Source organism: Muscardinus avellanarius, assembly GCF_963383645.1.
Source record: "Muscardinus avellanarius genome assembly, chromosome: 11".
Lineage (NCBI taxonomy): Eukaryota > Metazoa > Chordata > Mammalia > Rodentia > Gliridae > Muscardinus > Muscardinus avellanarius.
Window position 1 is genome coordinate 43,481,230 of NC_137797.1, and position 19,635 is coordinate 43,500,864.

Here is a 19,635-nt window from a genome sequence, read left to right on the forward strand (position 1 = left end):
TTCCAGTATTCCTAAGCAATTCTCTAAAATCCATTATTATTTTCAGGAATCCCCTACCATCTGTAAAAAAACATAGTTTACTTGATCCAAAATTAACAGGTTTCTCCCAGATTTGACAAATAAAATTAATTCATATACAGTGCTCAAATGATTACATTGTGAGTGAAATAACTTATTTCCTGTGGATATTTATATTTACATAAATATTTCTTTTTCTTGAAATGTTTCATACACTGTGGCCCCACTCTTGTTCATTCTTGCTATGTCATGTTTTGTCTGAGGAAACATAAAATTGCCATGAGGGTACAGGAATGGTGAGGTAGGGTGCAGCCCAAAGCTACACAGCAGAAGAGGGCAAATGAAGGTCAAGGGAGGGAGAAGGGATATAGGGGGCAATGGCAGGTGTTTCCTTACCCCTCTCCATCCCTGCTAACACTACCATTCCTTAGGAGTGGGCACAATGCCACATGCGTCCCTTTGTTATTCTGCATCTACTCTGAGTACTCCCTGGCACAGGGAAAGATGTTCAGTTAGCGTTGATATAATTGATGGTCTCATTGTCATCAGTTTTTGCCATTCTAAGCTGCTTTGCTGCCAGTGAAAGCGTATTCTTTTAAATTACTATGAGAAGACGCCAAGGTTTTTCAAAACAACTGAATCTCATCTTCCATGTAGCGAAGCTATTCATATTTAGACTTAGGTTAATTTTTTTTTTAGAATGAATTGAAAGCTTAACTAATTGTTCAGTAAATGGAACTGAAGGAGGCAGGGCACATGAACGTTTTATTTTCCAAAACTAAAAACCTTTATTTTAATTATTGCTTGAGAGAAACTTTTGTTTGAAGACTGACAAAAATAAGAAACTAGAAATGGAGCAACCTTTGTAACTGACACTATTGTTTGCAGTGTTTTTAATGTACTTTTATTGGTTCATTGTAATTATGTATCATAATGAGGCTCAGAGTAATAAAAAACATACATACACATAGCACCTGCTGTGTCTCTACCACCCCATTCCCTCCCACTCCCTGTACATATTATTGAGATTGGTATTGATAACTCCACATGTGAACATATCGTTATCTGAACTGTTTTGTTTTGTTTTGTTTTCATCGTTTCCTTTTTCTTCTCCTGACCTCCATCCCTACCTAAGTCCCCTTCCACTATTCTACTGGTCTGTCTCCATATTTATCTGAAGTTCCTTCTCCCCCAATTTCTCTCTAGCTTCCATATAAAGAAAACATATGACCCTTCACTTTCTGTGACTGCTAATTTCACTTAGTCTAACATTCTCTAGTTTTACCCATTGTCCTGCAAATGATAGAATTTTGTTTTTCTTTATGGCTGAGTAAAATTCCACTGTGTATTAAAAAAAAAAAAGGCCTATATGTTTGCAATGTTTTAAGGAACAAGAAGTTCATTTTAGCCATACTGTGAGTTCCCAGTCTTGATTTACATTCTATTATGGAGTGCACACAAAACTTGAACTTCATGAGAACAATTATTTGGTGCTGTCCATCTGTATAAGTTTAGACATTTAAAGTTCATTAGGAGAACTACTCCATTTTATCATATAATATTCTGCTTTTTTTTTTTAAGGTACTGGGGAAGGAATTCAGGAGCATTATGCTTTCTAGCTACACTGCCAGTCCTATGTCTTAGTTAGTTAGTTAGTTTGTTTGTTTATTTATTTATTTATTTATTTATTTATTTATTATTTATGTGATACTGGGGTTCCTGGAAGCCCTTCTACCTCCAGGCTATCTATCTATCTATCTATCTATCTATCTATCTATCTATCCATCTATCTATAATTTTTTTGTTGTTTTTCTGAAACGGCCTCTTAAACCAGCACCGCTGGCTTCCAACCTGCACCATCCTCCTGTCTCCGCCTCCCAAACTCAGGGATTACAAGCATGCACCACCACGCCTGGCTAGTCTTTTTATTTTTTTAAAACAGGGTCTCACTGGGTTGTGAAGGGCTTTGTTAAGTAGAAGAGGCTGTCCATGAACCCTGATTTTCTGGTCTCCGCCTCCCACCTGCTGGGATTAAAAGTGGGCAGCACTATGCCTGGCCTAAATCTGTTTTGATATACATAAAAAAAAAGCAACTTACATTTGCTGAAAGCTGGGAGGTGAGGGTAGCAACTTTTTCTTGCGATGCAACCAGCTCTCTTCGCAGCTTATGTATTTGCTGAATGCGAGAGAGAGAGAGAGAGAGAGAGAGAGAGAGAGAGAGAGAGAGAGAGAATATAAATGAGAATAAATAAAAGTCCACTCAATATGCCAGCAGATTATTACTTAAAATTAAGAATTCAATCCAAGAAAGAAAATTCTATATTTAGCTCATTTTACCACATTTGTATCAATCCCAATTCCTAATATTAAAAGATTTGAATACCAGGAACCATCAAAATTCACTTAAAAGGAGAAGAGAAAGTGTTGATCTTCATGTTTAGGACTCAAATCTGTAATCAAAGGATGCTAATTTGTTCCACTTGCCACCCCTGTAAGACTCAAGAGGCAGCTAACTCACTCTATTGATTCTTTTTCCACTAAAATATTGTGGTAATAAAATTTGGGAAGAAAAAATTTAAAAATAAATATGCATTATATACATATTTTATTGGTCCTTTTAGGCAAAAGGCATTCTTAGTTATTCATCTGAAAACCTTTGGTTTGTTTTGTTTTGTTTCTGTATACATTTTTATTTTCTATAGTTTGGCAGCTTCACAAAAGCTGTAGGATTTCCCATAGTACCTGGAAGTTGGGTTTAATTCAACATTTAATGAGTTTGTATTTGAAAATGATCTTATGAAATTGAGTTTTAATGATGAAGATAAAAGCCTTCCCAAATATTTATTATAACACCTTTTATTCTGTAAGCTACTATGAACTACCAACAAAAAAGGTTTTATAGATATCTGAGGATTAAAAATAAGGGGGACAAAGAGGGACTCAGAAATACCATAAAACTAACTAGATAGACAAATAAACATTCTAAAATGTTTTTCTTTTTATTCAAGTTCACACTTGGATAAAATTGAAATAGAAAAGGTAGTGGCATATTCTATTTAATTTCTTAATTCAAGTAGTTTCAGTGGTTTAGTCTTAAATAGTTTGCATTGCTAGGAAATTTAAACAATGACTACAATGTCTAGTAAGGCAAAACATTTTCAAATGAGACTAAGTTCTACAAGCCTATTTTTCTTCTTGAGGGATTTCGGTTATTTAAAATGCTGAATATTCTCATTTCTTGCAAAACACAAGTGCCCTATTTTTGGAGGTTGAATTTTTGGAATGCTGTTTCCATTTGAAAGAATATTCTGGACATCATTCATTAACTATCTTTTCTTCATCTTGAACAATAGCTTTTGTGGAAAATAATTGATGGTCAATATTGAAAGACTTTTAAAAAGAAGAAAACTCTTAGCTGGAAGCAGAGATAGTAAACATTTATTTAATTCCACCAAGTGCGTCTCCATTTTATTTCTATATTTTACAAAAGAAATATATCCCATCCTCAAGTAACATTTTGCTTCATGTGAATGATGATGACAAGAAATAGCTTTGAGAAGTAGAGCATCTATTTGATTCTTAGGCCAATATAGACTGAAAAAACTTTTCTTAAGTAACTAGTATTTATTATACGATTCTTGCTTTCTAAAGACATAATCCAGGAAAATATAACCTTAAAAAAAAAAAAAACACTACAACCTGGCTTGTTTCCATGGCACACACCTGTAATCTTAGTACTCAGGGACGCTGAGACAGGAATATCACAGGTTTGAGGCTAGCCTCAACATAAGATCTTCAGAAATTTAGAAAGATGTTCTTTAAAACAAAAATGCTGGAGTGTAGCTCAGAGATAGAATGCCCCTTGGTTAAATCCGCAGTACCCAAACAAAAACAACAAATAAACAAACAAAAACCTATGAACCATGATAGTGTGTAAAGGAAGGATAAAAGGGGATTAAATAACTAAGTAGATGCAGCATTTCTACACCTTAGTAGTTATATACTATTATGAACATCGGCAGCTTTGCTACATCATATCATGTAAAGAAACCAGTTCAGGTTTTTAAAAATAAAATTTATTCTCTGGTCGGCCGGGCATGGTGGCACATGCTTTAATCCCAGCATTTGGGAGGCGGAGGATCACAGTTCACGGACAGCCTCAGAAACTTAGCAAGGCCATTTATAACTTACTGAGACCCTGTATCAAAAAACTAAAAAGACTAAAAAATAGGGCTAGGGATATAGCTTGGAAGTAGAAGGCCCCTGGGTTCCATCCCAGAGTACTACAAAAATAAATAAATAAATTAAATAATAAATAAATTAAATAAATAATAACTAAATAAATTTTACTCGCTGGTCTAGTGAGAATAGAGAAAAAATTATACAAGTAATATTTTTCAATATTTTAAACAGCCCATATTTTACTTTAAAAAGTTAATGAATTAGGGCTTCAAGGGGAAGATGGTCCTTTGCAAGAGCTGTCACAAAGACATTTATTTTCTTTGAGGTGTGATTGCTTCAGTGTAAACCTATCCCATAGTTATTACTTCACCTTGAATAAAATTCCAGTTAAAGTTTTCCTGCTCTCCTTGGTCAGGACAACATTTACAGATAGGTAAAGAAAATAATATTCTCTCCAGTTTGCAGCTTAACTTACACATGACTGCAACCACATTTATTTTTGTGAAAGTTGATTAGAACAATATTCTACCCTGCACCTGTCATAAAACTAAGGGGAGCACTGCTGGACACAGAATAGATGGGCTGGGGTGCTGGGCTGTGTTGGGGGAGGGGCAGCTGATGCCTCAAGCTCAATAACCCTATTAATCCTGTGCAGCTGGCTGCAGACAGTGGCGGAAAGACTAATAAAATAGTCAAATATTTTATGTTCTTCTGACACATGAATTAATTCATCAATGATTTAACGAGTGACTATTATTACAGACAACTTATTATCTGTTGGGATAAGAGTAAATCTAGAATGCAATAGGTCGTTTGCTTCTAAAAACCTTTTGTTTCTTTTAAGAGACAGTATCTAAGATTATCAGCTAGCTGACTTCTTTCATGGGTATTTCTGTAGTTATGCTATTGTATGCCAGAGCCCTCTAGTGGCAAGAACACGCATTTCATCATAAATGGAAGCAGTAAGATGTTAGCAAGTTTATTTTACCTCTGAATGAGCCTTTTCTTCAGCCTGTAAAAGATAGAAGAAAAAAATTTATAAAAAATTAATGTTATTTATGAAGCACAAATAAACAGGATAATTATGTGTATTTAAAAGTTTACAATTTAATATAAAGTAGAGTAAAATATATAAAATTCTTCAATTAATATCATAAGAACAAGATACCATAGGATTTTAAATCAACATTAGTATATTTGAATATATATTGAATATATGACCTCTAATATATATATATATATAGGCAATATATATATTTATATTTTTTGCACATGAGCATGGCTTAAAAGGACAGAACTAAAATACTAAGGTCTAAATCAAAACCAACAAAAAAGAATTATAAAATTTCTCTAAAAATAAGAGCACATGGAAAAATTAAATATGACATTTTACATAGATTGTAGATAATGAACTCCATAAAATTAATATCTCATCTTTAACATTTTAAGTAAATATTTTATTTTTTAATTCTTATAACAAAGTTTTCATTATGTTTTTTTAAATCAAAATTAAGCAAGGAATCTTAAATTAAATATTTTTAGCATTCTAAAATATGTACTTAATTTTTTTCTTTTTAATTTTTATTTTTATGTGGATCATATTGAAAATGGCATACATTCAAACCATGCGTGGTGCCCTCTACTTCTTCTTCTTCCCCCCTTCCCAACACTGAGTGTCCAGGTAAACCATGCTACAGCTAAATTAAAAAATTTAAGCTGGGTGTGGTGGCACATGCCTATAATCCCAGCATTTGGAAGCTGAGACTGGAGGATCGCCATTCACTGACAGCCTCAGCTACTTAGGCCCTCCACAACTTAGTGAGACCTTGTTTCAAAATAAAAAATAAAAAATAGGGCTGGGGGTGTCATTCAAAGGTACAGTGCCCCTGGGTTTTATCCCTAGTAACACACACACACACACACACACACACACACACACACACACACACACATTTTTTGCCAAACCCATGTATATAGCACAATTAACAATAATTTTTATTTTCCCTAGTATGTCATCTATTAATTTGACAGTTTATTAACTACATTCTGCTTTTGGACTCAATAAATAATTCATGTATTTGAAGAAAGATTTACTTTTTTATAAAATAAAAATTTGTTATAGATTTTTATTAAAACTGCCCTAAATTACATATACTAATAGTAACATAACCATCATTAATTTTATACATACTATATAGCATGATTTTTCTCACTACTGATTTATCAAAGATTTTTTTTGTTTAATCCTTGCCTTTTTTCATATGCTATTATTATTAATACCAGGTAGGTATTACCCTAAAGTTAAGGGAATTACCATAATATTAATATTCAATTTCTTTAGATAGCTTAGGTATGGGATTAATGCTCTAATGATGGAATTTGACTGCCTGACATATTTTAATGATGGTTTTGAAGCAAGATCAATGTCCTTAAGGATTTTAAACAACTTTAAAAATGCCTTGATAAATTAAAATGTATCAGTTGATTCTTTATTCTATAAACCATTAAATGAACATTTATTTCCTCATTCAAACTTATTAAAAAGTCATTACCTTAGTATTACCCATGTGTTATAAAATATGCTAAAGAGATACTAAAAAATCAAACATGGCCCTTGTTCTCATTAAATAAATAATTAGAATCCAAGTATAGAGAAGCTCTAATAAATATTAAATATACATTTAATATATGTACTATATATTTCGTATATATTATGATTATTGCAAGGATCAATAACTTAAATGCCTAATAGAACTCAACATGTAAAAATGAAGAGGACTCGATATTAAAAAAAAAAATCACAGCCAGGCATGGTGACGAACACTTGTAATCCTAGCATTCGGTGTACTAGTATTAGGAAGAGGTTTTAAAATGTATTAATGTACCAGTATTGGGAAAGATTTCCAATTTTGAAGATATATCGTTTGTATTAAAGAAAGCCAGGACTGGCAGGAATAAGGGACTTGTAATTTACATTTCTAAAGAGAAGGTAAGAAAGCCCAAGCCAGGGAAGAGGTCTCTTTACATTTCTAAAGAGAGACAAACTGCCTCAAGGATGGGAGGATGGAAGGAAATCCCTGATCCAGGAAAAGCTGGGCTGAGATTGGGCAGCATATCTACAGATCAAAGGACATGCCGCAGACTTGGTCTGGATAAGAACACTCAGTATACTGAGGTTCTTTGGTGAATTCATTCAAATTGCCCCATTGTGCCACTCTCCGGCACAGGACTGTAACTATCTCCTGTATTTCTATTTTTTTTAATAAACTTCTTTAAATCTTCAGCAAGAGTTCGGGCTAATGTGTATTTATACTTAGCTCAGAACAAGAACCCGCGGTTTTTCTGTTTTTCTGTTTGTGTGGTTGTGTTGGGGGAATTATTTCTCCCCTCACACACCGAACATATTTCACCACAACATTCGGGGGACTGGAGGATTACGGTTCAAGGACAGCCTCAGCTACTTAGTGAAGCCCTCCACAACTTAGTGAGACCCTGTCTCAAAATAAAGAATAAAAAATCGGGGAGGGGGTGTAGCTCAGAGTTCGAATGCCCCTGGGTTCTATCCCCAAACACGCAAAAAAAAAAGTCTTCCTAGACTATCTTTTATTTTGTAACTTTTAGTAGATATGGATAGGAAGGAGTATTTCTTTCTTAACATATACAACAACATAACTTAGCTTTAGTGTCAGGAAGATAAGAGGTGGTGGAAGCTATAGCTGGCCTAAAGGCAGGTACCATTGGATGGGGAGTATAAACAGTGGAGGAATTTCATTGGTATTATCAGATATTCCAATTCTTTTTAAAAAGATTTAGAAATGTCAATTTTAGGTAAAAGTTACACATTTCACCATGTAAGCTTAGATTTAAAAACAAAAATAAACTCTAAAGTTTCTAAACACCTTAGGGATCAGATTTGACCTGTGATTTCCAGCCAGTTTGCAGAACTCTGATGGAACAGATGGGGTAAGAGCTGGTTGATGCTCTCAAATGTTATTTTATAGATAGAGTCCAAGGAAATGTGGCTACATGCCTGATGTCACACAATAATTACTGATCAAGCGAGACAAGAATGTAAATCAATGAAATTTTTATCCAGATTCCTTATGAAGGCATGAAAAATAATAATTAATTGATTTTTCACTTCATGGTTAGAAAACATTTTCACAGATAGTTTCTAATTTCCAGTTTAACCACCATGCAAGATCGTGGGGACTAGAGACAGAATGACTCTTCCTTATATTTGATATTTTTTCTGGTTTGGTTCTTCAACTATGCATTCATTTGAATTACTTTTTATAGCTAGTTATTTTGAATGTATAATTTCCATCATTTTTATACATATATTAGTGCATTGAAATTATCTAGTATACTGAGGATCAAAGTGGTATAGTTATACCTGCATACATCACTTGGTATGTTTCTCTGTTCCCAATCCTCCCTATATATTAGTAACATTGGTAGTGATACCTTCATATGTGGATATAGCATTATTGAACTATTTTCTTCATTCATTCTCCTATTTCCCCTCTCTGTCTCTCTCCTCCATTCTTATTCCACTATTCTACTGGCCCCTCTCTCCTTTCAGCTGAAGTCTCTTTTGTTTCCTCTTTTCTCTATAGCTTCCACATATGAAAGAAAATATATGACCCTTGACTCTCTGCGACTGGGTGTAGTTCATTTATAATATTTTGTAGTCCCGTCCATTTTTCTGTGGAATAATTTTGTTCTTCTTTATAACTGAGTAAAATTCCACTGTGAGTATGTTCCATATTTTCATTATCCATGCATCTGTTGTTGATGAACACCTAGGTAGGTTCCATAATTTGGCTTTTGTTCTCTGCGGCTCTAAACACAGATCTATTATTTCTGATACAACTTTTTAAAGTTTTGTCATTTTCAGAACAGTGAACTGACTCAATAGTTAATCGGAATATTGACTATTTAATGATTTTACCTTCCTTTGGAAACTGATCTCTTACTCCATTCTTTTCACAAGGGTCTACTTCAGCTCTAAATGTGAGCCTATGCCTCTTGATGTTAATCTCTATTTATATTCATATATATGTTCTTTATTTTAATCTCTATATTCATTGATACTCTTAATATAAAAAATTAATACTTATGATTCCTAAGTGCCTTCATTATTTAGATATCCTACTCCAATCTTCCTATAATATTTAAAAATTGTATTCTATTTTCCATTTTTCTTTGATATGTATTACTTATAAAAATTGCTGGGGTTCAGTATGATATTCCTGCCCACGCATACAGGATGCACTGATCAATCCAACCTCCCTTTATCTCATCTTCGATTATTTTTAAAATTTGTGTGCTCTTTTTTTGTGTAAGCTGGCACTATCCCATCTAGTAGTCACTAGATGCATGTGCCTATATAAACTGAGATTAGTTAAAATGAACAATGCAGTTCCTCTGCATGCACATCAGACACATTCTAAATAATTAACAGCAACCTTTGGCTATGGATTACTCCATAAGCCAGTGCAGACATGGGATATTTCTGAATCACAGAAAATTTTAATGGACTTAATGTTCTTTTTCTTCCTTTCTCAGTTTCATAAAGAAAGTTATAAAAATGAACTTTAAAATGAACTTTTAAAAAATTGGAAAAAATAAACTGGAACAATTTATAGATATTGGTCAGGAAACAAAGAAAGAAATCAAGACAGCATTATGAATTATGATAAAGTATAGTCCATGGGACTGTATGTCATTCCCCAGTAGGTTTCCAGAAACTCAGTCTTACAGCTGCTCAATGATAATAATTAACCAAGTGAAATTAGAAGCGTTCACAAGGGTTGGGGAAGTCCCTGCCAGCGTACTGTGCACTCAGTGGCCTAGGGTGTGCCCTTATTTTACCACACATCTGTGTAAATGCTCATCTGTTTAATCATCTGTGTGCATGGCAAAGACAGAAGGTTTTTCTTAATAGCTAATACTTACTGTAGAATAAAGAGAAGATGTACTGGAGACCAGAGATAATGAAGAGCCATGAACTGGAAAGAAACAAGAACAATGGAATTAAAATAATGATGTTTATTCGCGGACTCAATGGTTTACTGGTGAGGAAAAGAAAATAATAAGAGATAGCTATTAGACTCTAAGAACAAGTGTACCATAATTTTTTGGAAATCAAGATATGGAGACATAGAAAGGTCCCATACATATTCCCTGCAATAAATCATCCAGAGAAGTTGACAAATGCGACCCTAACAAGCATTTCCTACACATACCAAAAGCTAAAAATTACTGTACAGTAAATAGAAAACCATGAGTCCTTAAAATAAATTTTAAAAATGGGTTGTGTGTGTGTTTGTGTTGCCGGGCGTGGTGGCGCATGCTTGTAATCCCCGTGCTTGGGAGGCAGAGACAGGAGGATCGCGCAGGTTTGAAGCCAGCCCCGCAAGCTGGCTTAGGAGGCCCTGTTTCCAAATAAAAATGTAAAAATACGTCTGGGAGTGTAGCCCAGAGGTAGAAGGGCTTCCAGGAACCCCAGTCCCACCAAAAAAAAAAAAAATATGTTGTGTACTTTTGTTTATAGAATTTCATTTTTACCAAAGATTCATTTTCTGTTATTTTTCTCCAAATACTTTCAGTAAAATAGGCATGCATTTTACCCCAGTTTTTATTTCAACCTTATTTGTGATGAGTTGATCATATTGTTTTAAGTGCTGAATTATTGTATCTTTAAAAATTTTAGTAATATAAAAAGTTTTTATTTCAAAGTGGCATCTCACAAAAATAAAAATGGAAATTATATGCTTTTATATAGGTATATCAAAATACCACCTTAAATAATTATAAACCTACTTCTTTATATCCGGTACTTCTGATTTATTAAGCCCAAAGGGTGAATAAAATTATACTTAATTATATTTGCAGAAATCTCATCCTTTTTTCATTATAGAATAATATAGTTATTTCTTCTAAATCATCACTTAAACACTAGTTGAGCACATGTAATGCAAAAGGCCTTTGCCAGATCTGGGGACTACAAAATTCATAAGACACATAAGTAGAAGAGATTATTAAAAAATAATTACAACAACCAAGCATCGTGGCACACACCTAGAATCCCAGTGCTTGGGAGAATGAGACAGGAGGATTGCAGGCTTAAGGCTAGCCTTAGCAATTTAACAAGACACTGTTTTGAAATAAAATAGAACTGGAGGCCTAGCTCCAAGTTAGAAAGCCTCTAGGTTCAATCCCCAGTACAAAACAACAGAGTAATATAAATGCTATTACAATCAATACACTGGGTGATATACAAAAACATGGGGTTAGTGTTGTAGAGAGTGCTAGAAAAGCTACACCAGGATTGTGGGAACACAGGTGAAAACAAGGAAATGAATTTGTGAGATGCCAAGAACTTTCTCCAAAGTGACTAAGTACACATATGCAAGTCAAAAGAGGAACAAAGAGGGATTGATATAAATTGTGGTGGGAGAGGCATTTTAGTATGGTATTCTTGGATATAAATTTACGCAAATGTGTTTATTCAATCAGCTCTGTTGAATAGGCATTTATAATTAAAAATGAGGGTAAAATTTAGTTGTTCAAGACCAAATAGTTATGAAATTAGAGAAAGTATAAACTTATGATTATTTAGCTTAATATTCAATATAATGTAGTATGTGGTTTCTTTGACCTGTTATTAACCTTTTGGTTTTTGTTAAAATCAAATCATCACATGATGTTTTAATTATTAATGTGCTGTATTTAGGATTTACTTAGATTTTGTGCTAATGCCATTTTTTACTTGCATTTGGTTACTGGAATGTTGCCATAATTTTACTCCTTTTATTGGCTTTAAAAAGAGTTTTTTTTTAAATTAATACTTTAAAAAGTATTAGTACCTTTTTTCAGAAAGAGGAACAAATACATAATGTTCAAAAGTTAAGGACAATTTGGTCTTGAGGGTCTAAATGGTTGATAACCAAAACATCAACAAAAATCTAAAATTAGAGGGGGCCCACCAAGTGCTATGTGCATGTATGTCACTGTCAAAGTGATTTACATTATAATGTGAGACTATAATGTACACAGGAAACAAAAGCATAGTAAAATACCTAGAATAATTATTCCATGGACTGCATTAACATAGAGGAATTTCCTTGGCTATACATTTGATTTAGTATGATAAAATATTACCCTTTGGGCCTATGCTTTTAAAGTTGGAAATAAAGAAACCATGATAGGCAAATCATGCCACAAATCAGAGCTCTCTAGAAGGTTAGAGCTTCCACTACATTTTTCAGTGTATCCAGTGGTATAATTGAAGAAATGAGTATAAGCTACTTGTTACCTGAAATTCTTGCTTTTTAACCACACTCTTTGCTTACTGACAGGCTGTTAATTTTCTAAATTAACCATATCTTAAAAGGCATGTTTTTTGGAAATCTGAAATAAATGAATAACTATTTTCACAAAAAAAGAGGAATGAAGAACAACTCCCAGGTTTTTTAACTTGGGTAACATAACCACTCTATGAAATACAGAAAACATTAATCTTTGAATCAATTATATATATTTTTAAAAGGTACATTCTTGAAACTCTTAATAACTCTTGTGAAATGAGAGGATTAGCCTAGTGTATCAGAAGAAAGATAGAAAATGAATCACTGCATTCAAATTTCCTTCTTTTAATGCCACTTTTATTTATAAGTTTATGACCTTATAATTTATAGTGTAGTCTCTTGACCTGTCAGTGCGAGCCTTGGACTAGATATCCATAAAGAACCTTTATTCTAGTTCAGTAATGCCTTACTTCTAGATCACAGTTTAAGGACAATAATTGCTCAGTGTTCAGTGCATGAGCATCAAAAATCCACCTCGCCCACCCAGGCTGGCATTTAGCAATTTGGATTATTTATTTATTTATTTATTTATTTATTTATTTATTTATTTATTTATTTTTAGTGGTACTGGGGTTCCTAGAAGCCCTTCTACCTCCAGGCTACACTACCAGACCTATTTTATTTTTGGAAACAGGGTCTCTTAAGCCAGTGCGGCTGGCTTTGAACCTGTGCGATCCTCCGCCTTCCAAGCACAGGGATTACAAGAGGGCGCCACCATGCCCGTCAATTTGGACTATTTAAACCTCTTATATTCAAGGCCAGAATCTCCCAACACATAAACATCATTATATTTGTAAATGAGGCAGTCTAGAAAGTCAGACATATGCTAAGCAAATTATTTTAAGGTATTATGAGAGGCTTGTAAGAGAGCTAGAAAACAATTTCAGAGAATCATTTCAGAGAAGGAACATCCTTATTTCTCAGACTGCTTATATTTTGTCTACTACACAGTGGCAATGGCAGACTCACAGGGCATAATTCACTAATTCTGCAGTGAACTGAGGGGACTGGTTAATATGCCAAAAGGTAGCTGCAATTGTGAAATTGTTTAGTGCATTATATTAAATGTACAGTGATGGCATGAAAAATACAAACCAATTTTCCTAGCTTCCTAAGTCAGATGATTTTACTTCATTTTATTTTATATACTGGAGACTGGATTCAGGGGCATTTAGCCTCTGAGCTATACTTCCAGTCCTTCCCTTCTATTTTTATTTTGAAGCAGGGTCTTGTTAAGTTGTTGAGGATCTCATTAAGTTTCTGAACCTGGCTTTAAACCTGCTATCCTCCAAGTACTGAGATAACAGATATACACCATGAAAACTGGCAGAAGATTAGTTTAAATAAGAAAGCAGGAAAAGAAAAAAATGATCAAAACTATTCCTTATTCTCACTTCATTCTTATAACCAAGAGGAAACCAGGGTTAACAAAGTAAAAAACTTGCCCAAGTTCATACTACAAATGAATTGATTGACAGATGCGTAAACACTGGTATGTTTCGAGATTTGAAGATTTTAACAACGAATTATTACGGAAGAGAACGAATGTTTTCATGCTTGATTTTATTCTTAACAGTTTGGATTTCTATGTTTGGATTTATTTCATCCTTAGATAACATTTTATAATGTGTATGTTGCACATATTCTTTATCTTTTTAAAATCATTAAGTCAAAGAAAAATATCTCATTTGTATTAATATCTTTGATGTTTAAGGTTATACAGTTTAGAAATATATATACATCTGAAAATCTTTTAGGCTTACCAAGTTTTTTTAATAGATTGACTGAAAATATTCACAGAATACTATATAACTATAAAGACCTTTATTGGAGCATTGAGAATTTTATTGCAAATGGATAAAAAATTATGACTTTTAAAGCAAAATGTAGGTCCAACAGGAGTTTTAAAATAGTGTTTTAAAATAGTGTTTTAAAAATAGTTTTAAAATTAACACCAAAGGGAGTTTCTGAGAATATAAACAGGCAACATGTGATAGTTTAATAAGATAATTTTTCTGGTTTGCGTATCTTTATGGCAATTACACTGAAGTATCAAACAAAATATCTGCTCTAATAATTGACACATCTGGGAAATAGTCTCTAAAATGTTGTGGATTTCTGTAGGAGAATATTGGATTTATTCTAAGCTGTTTTATAGCCCAGTATCAGTCTAAACACATTCTGGCATATTTCCAAATGTAATAAAGAAACAGAAGGTAAGGCAGAATAAAACTTCTTCAAGCTCCAGGGCTCCCCAAATGAGAGTTATATCCATTACTTCAGGAATGCTTGTGCTGTAAGGGACAGGATGGTTTGCCTCTCAAATTAAGCGACTTCGTCTGTATTCTCTCTACTCACCTTCTTCCATGCTGTCTCTGAAGGAACCTGAGTGGCTGACGGCGCGTGGCCTCTCCTCCAGAGAAGTGGCGCTCCCACACAGCTGACCGTCGTCATAGAGATCGAAGGAAGAGTCCTGGGCTGGGATGCTGTTGGAGCGCATCATGCTGGGCCCAGGAAGGTTAAATTGAGACAGATTGGTGGGACTCACTGCAAAGCAAAGCATATGCAGACTGTTACTCTGGGGCTTGAATGATGAACGTGGAAGGTTGACAGAAATTGAGAACTGATTGCAATTATTGGAAAGCATGAATTTATTAGAGTCCCGATTTAAGGTATGGGAAGACTCTGAAATATCAATAGAGTCCTTTTCCACTGGTAAGTCAAAGAAAAGAGTCCCTGTTTTTCAAGGCAAGTAGTGAGTCTATTTGTCAAGTAAGAGAAAGCAAAACCACCAACTGATCTTTACTGTCCATGCAAAAAATTACAGGAGCACGATATTTGCTTCTAACTTTTGCAAAGAAAATACTGTCTTTCTAGAGTCTATAAGTTTATTTTTAGGGAACATGCAATACTTTAACAGAGAAAGCAAAATGGAAAAGAAAGTAAAATACAATAAAATATGTATTTTGTAAGAAGAGACTTTAAATTCTTCTAGGAAATGTCTTTCTATCATTTTAAGTTCTCAATTTATAGAAGTTCCCAGTTAGTACCATCATTATTACCATAGTTAGATTACAAAGAGGAACTTTTCTTTAATGGACTATGATGCAGTGTACCTTATATCTGTAGCCTCTTATACAGAGAATCATGAAAAACTATTTCCTCCTGAGTCTAAGTTGGAAAAAAAAATGTCAAAAGTCATAAACATGTTCAATTTTAAAAAAAGTAGCTTAATTTTAAAAAAGGATTTCTCATAAGAATTTATTTTCTTATTCCCTGTTTCTACATAGTTTTCATGGCATGTGGATTTTAAGGCCAAATGGTAATCATCAATTTATTTATTTACTTATTTATTTTTGTAGCACTGTGGATGGAACCCAGGGGCATTCTACCTCTGAATTATACATTGTTCAGCCCAATTTTATATTTTTTGGAACAAAAAGGTGTCATTAAGTTGCAGAGGGTCTCACTAATTTGCTGAGGCTGGCCTTGAACCTGAAATCCTCTTGTCTCAGCCTCCCAATTACTAGGATTACATTACATAGTGGCACATGCCACTATGACCAGCTGATAATCGTCAATTTAAAGAGAGATGAAGCTTTCAACCTATTTGTATGTGCACCATTTTAATATATGTACCCAGAGGTTAGAAGAATATACTGTTCACTAGCTTTGTATATTTGTTATCAAAATGTTTGCAGAGGTATCTGACTGAAGGGGGTTTCTGTTTCTCTTTGTAGGGTATATCTATATCTATCTATCTATATATCTACATATAGATATATCTATATCTATCTATATCAAATATATATAATTTGGTGTTACTGGGGTTCCTGGAAACCCTTCTACCTCCGGGCTACACTCCCAGACCTATTATATATACATATATGAGGCTGGCTTCGAACCAGCGCAATCCTCCTGTCTCCGCCTCCCAAGCACTGCTGGGATTACAAGCGTGCGCCACCATGCCTGGCAACATTTTCTTTATTTATTTATCTGCTGACAGACACCTATGTTGGTTCCATAACTGGGCTACTGTAAATAGTCCCATGATTATCATGAATATGAAAATATCTCTATAGTAGGCCTACTTTAATTCTTTCAGAGCATATGGAGGAGTGATATAGCTGGAAAATTTCTAACATAACACTTAACCTATTCAAAATGAACCATTAATAGGCTTGTAGTAGATTTCATAGGTAATAGTTGGATTGATTATTTTTACATTGGAAATATAACCATACTATTTAAAAACTGTTAATATCTATTAAACATCTTGTTGTTGTTGTTGTTGTTGTTGTTGTTGTTATACAAAAGTTTAAAGTTGAGCATACTCTACCCCTCAGGTACATTTCCATCTCTTTTTAGGGGGCTGCGTTTCACTACGTTGCTAAAACTAGCTTCTAAATTGCAAACCTCTGCCTCAGCCTCCTAAGTGTCTGGGATGATAGGTGTGCACCTCCATGCCTGACTTGGTGTTGTGTTTAACTAGAAAGATGATCATGATATATGAATATATGAACCCTGATTTCAAGAGTGGCCACTATGGAAATAGACTGAAAGGTAGAAAATTTAGTATTTAAAATATACCTGGAAAAGTTACCTAAGAGAAGACAAAAGTAACAGAGACAAAGGAGATGTTTGTAATGGAACAGAAAGTGGTAAAGAAATGAGAGTGGTAGTTATGTTTTCTATCTGCTTCAGTAAAATATCTCAATCTCTAGCCTTTGGTTTATTTGTGAATAAATAAAGTAAAAGCACATAACTGGGCTGTAAGATCCATGCAAATCCAGGATATACATAGAAATGTTTAAACAGGACAGAAACATGTATCAAAATCTATTCAGGAAAGGAGGGCTACTGAACTTGTCTTAAATTGGAGGTACATAGCAAAGTCAGTGTTTTTTATTAGAACTATTTATTTATTTATTTGCAGTGATTTGTGGAGAAAACAACTGAGGAATAATGTGGACTGGGATTTTTAGTATTTCCACATCTCTTAATACCTTTACTCCAATAGCTAGACATTAACCAATAAGTTTCCAGACTGTTTTAAATAAGAAAAGTGTCATTATATGGTATTTAATTTTAACTTAGCTTTGTAGAATCTGCATAAATGACTCAGCAACAATGGAAGATTTAGGAAAATTTTATTTAGATTTTTAAAGGAAAAATCAAAAGTGTATTATTTTTATTGTTAGCAAGTTTGGAGAAGAAGCAAGAGATGTCATAAAAAGGTGCACGCTAGATCAATGATTGATTAAATGTGGATCTCAACCGTGAGATTCTGTGCTGCCAAGAGCACAGAAGTAAGGCATTCTCTCTGAATAGGCTGAAGTATGTATGTAAATGGGGAGGGAAATGGGAGGCTGTACGAGGTGAAAGGATGCTCGTGAGCAAACACATAGAAATGTTTCAAACAAAGATGTTTCCCGGGCATTCTGTATGAGAAGGACCCATGTAATACACACAACTAGAAAGTGACAGGGTTATATTAATGCTTCTGCCATGCGGCAGGGGTAGAAGGAATCTAAGCAATGATTGTCAGTCATGGACACATCCCTGTGAGTCTCATGAGACTCACCAGGTTAGAAAATGCCTCCCAAGAACCATGGCCAACATAAAATGAATTTTCTTCCCAAGACTTGCTTTGCTTCCATGAGTTATATACTGCTTTTTTTTTTCCTCGAGTGGTAATGGTTTCTAGTATGCCTAGGATGTAAGGAACTACATATACACAATAGTTTACTTTAGCAGTGGCACACAGTACTCCACTGAAAATGTCATAATTTTAGAGACTTTAAGTTTCTACTAATTATATGTAATTTTGACTGTAATATTTTTAGAAATTTTCATATATTAACATATGTTAATGAGCATACACACTGCAGCTCTTGAATGTTAATGCTATACATTTTAATCTCACTAATTTTATTTTATAAATTTAAAAATTATTAATAATTAATATATAGTTGAATTTTAATTTTATCCATTTTCTCACCCAAATAAGTATAAGTTTCAGTGATCTAGAAATGCAAGCAAAACTTTATTCTCAGTTTATTAATTATCCTTTTTTTTTTCTTTTATAGAGTAGCAGAACACAGAGATTTCAGAATACCTGATTGGAAGCTATGTATGCCTGCAAAATGTGGACAGGCCCATGAGAATTCACGGACAAAAATGGGAAAGTCTCCCTCCATATATCTCAATGGGTGAAAATATTGAAGTGAATGGAAGCAGTAAGACAAACCTGAAATCCACTTAAACTGTCTAAAAAAAAAAAGTTTCAGCAAGAATAATGTCAGGGATAAAGAGAGATGAATAGAGCACCCTTACATTTTAAAAGAGAAAAATTATATGTTTTAGTTACTGAAAATGTACAATATAAAGGAGGCATGATTTTGAGTAAGCCTATTGATTACACTGAGATTTTTACACTGATATAGTTGAAGAAGAATGATCTGTGAAATAAGGAAAGAGAAGAAAAGAGTTAAAAAGAACACTGGTGTGAGATGGCTAAGTAGTTTCATACACTGGGGTGTTAATTTGAGAGCTGGAAAGGATCTGCGTAAAAGAATGTTGACTTGATAGACATTAAAGTTGTGGATGAGAACAAAAAGTCATGTTTAGGGCGAGAAAAGGTACAGAAAGTCCTTTGGAAACACACACATAGAATGTGTAGATGGAGGATGGACTATATTATAGGGGAGGGGGCTGCACCTAAAACCTGGCCAATTATTACCCCTTCCACTTTCAGAAGTAGCATATCCACATTAAAGTGAGTCTCACTGGGAGAAAGAATTGTGGCTAGGAAAGTGTTAGACAATTTGAGAGGGTGGTGTCACCAAAGATCAAGCCTGAGGTGCTCTGAGAGAGACAATGGCATTACTGTTTGATGCTACTGAGAGAATCCTGGCAAAAAGTACAATGGTGTAAAGGGGCTGGGGCTAAATCCTACTAAGGTGAGCTTGACCTTTAGACCTTTGTTTCCATAGAAATAAAAATAATGGATATATGTATTCAGTGTTCTGAAAGTTATCAGGACAATTAAAGTTATACA

General features: G+C 34.0%; 1 protein-coding gene across 3 annotated transcripts in view; it reads right to left on the reverse strand.

The window, feature by feature from the left end:
• The window catches only part of NAV3 (neuron navigator 3), a gene marked incomplete at both ends in the record, with an annotated part of 410,033 nt that overhangs the window by 62,826 nt on the left and 327,572 nt on the right, over positions 1 to 19,635 (reverse strand). For all 3 annotated transcript variants that reach the window (XM_080705150.1, XM_080705149.1, XM_080705148.1), the window contains 4 exons: positions 2,117 to 2,194; positions 5,189 to 5,212; positions 10,162 to 10,214; positions 14,934 to 15,122. In XM_080705150.1, coding sequence (XP_080561276.1) covers positions 2,117 to 2,194; positions 5,189 to 5,212; positions 10,162 to 10,214; positions 14,934 to 15,122 — 344 coding nt within the window. The remainder of the gene's footprint in view (positions 1 to 2,116; positions 2,195 to 5,188; positions 5,213 to 10,161; positions 10,215 to 14,933; positions 15,123 to 19,635) is intronic.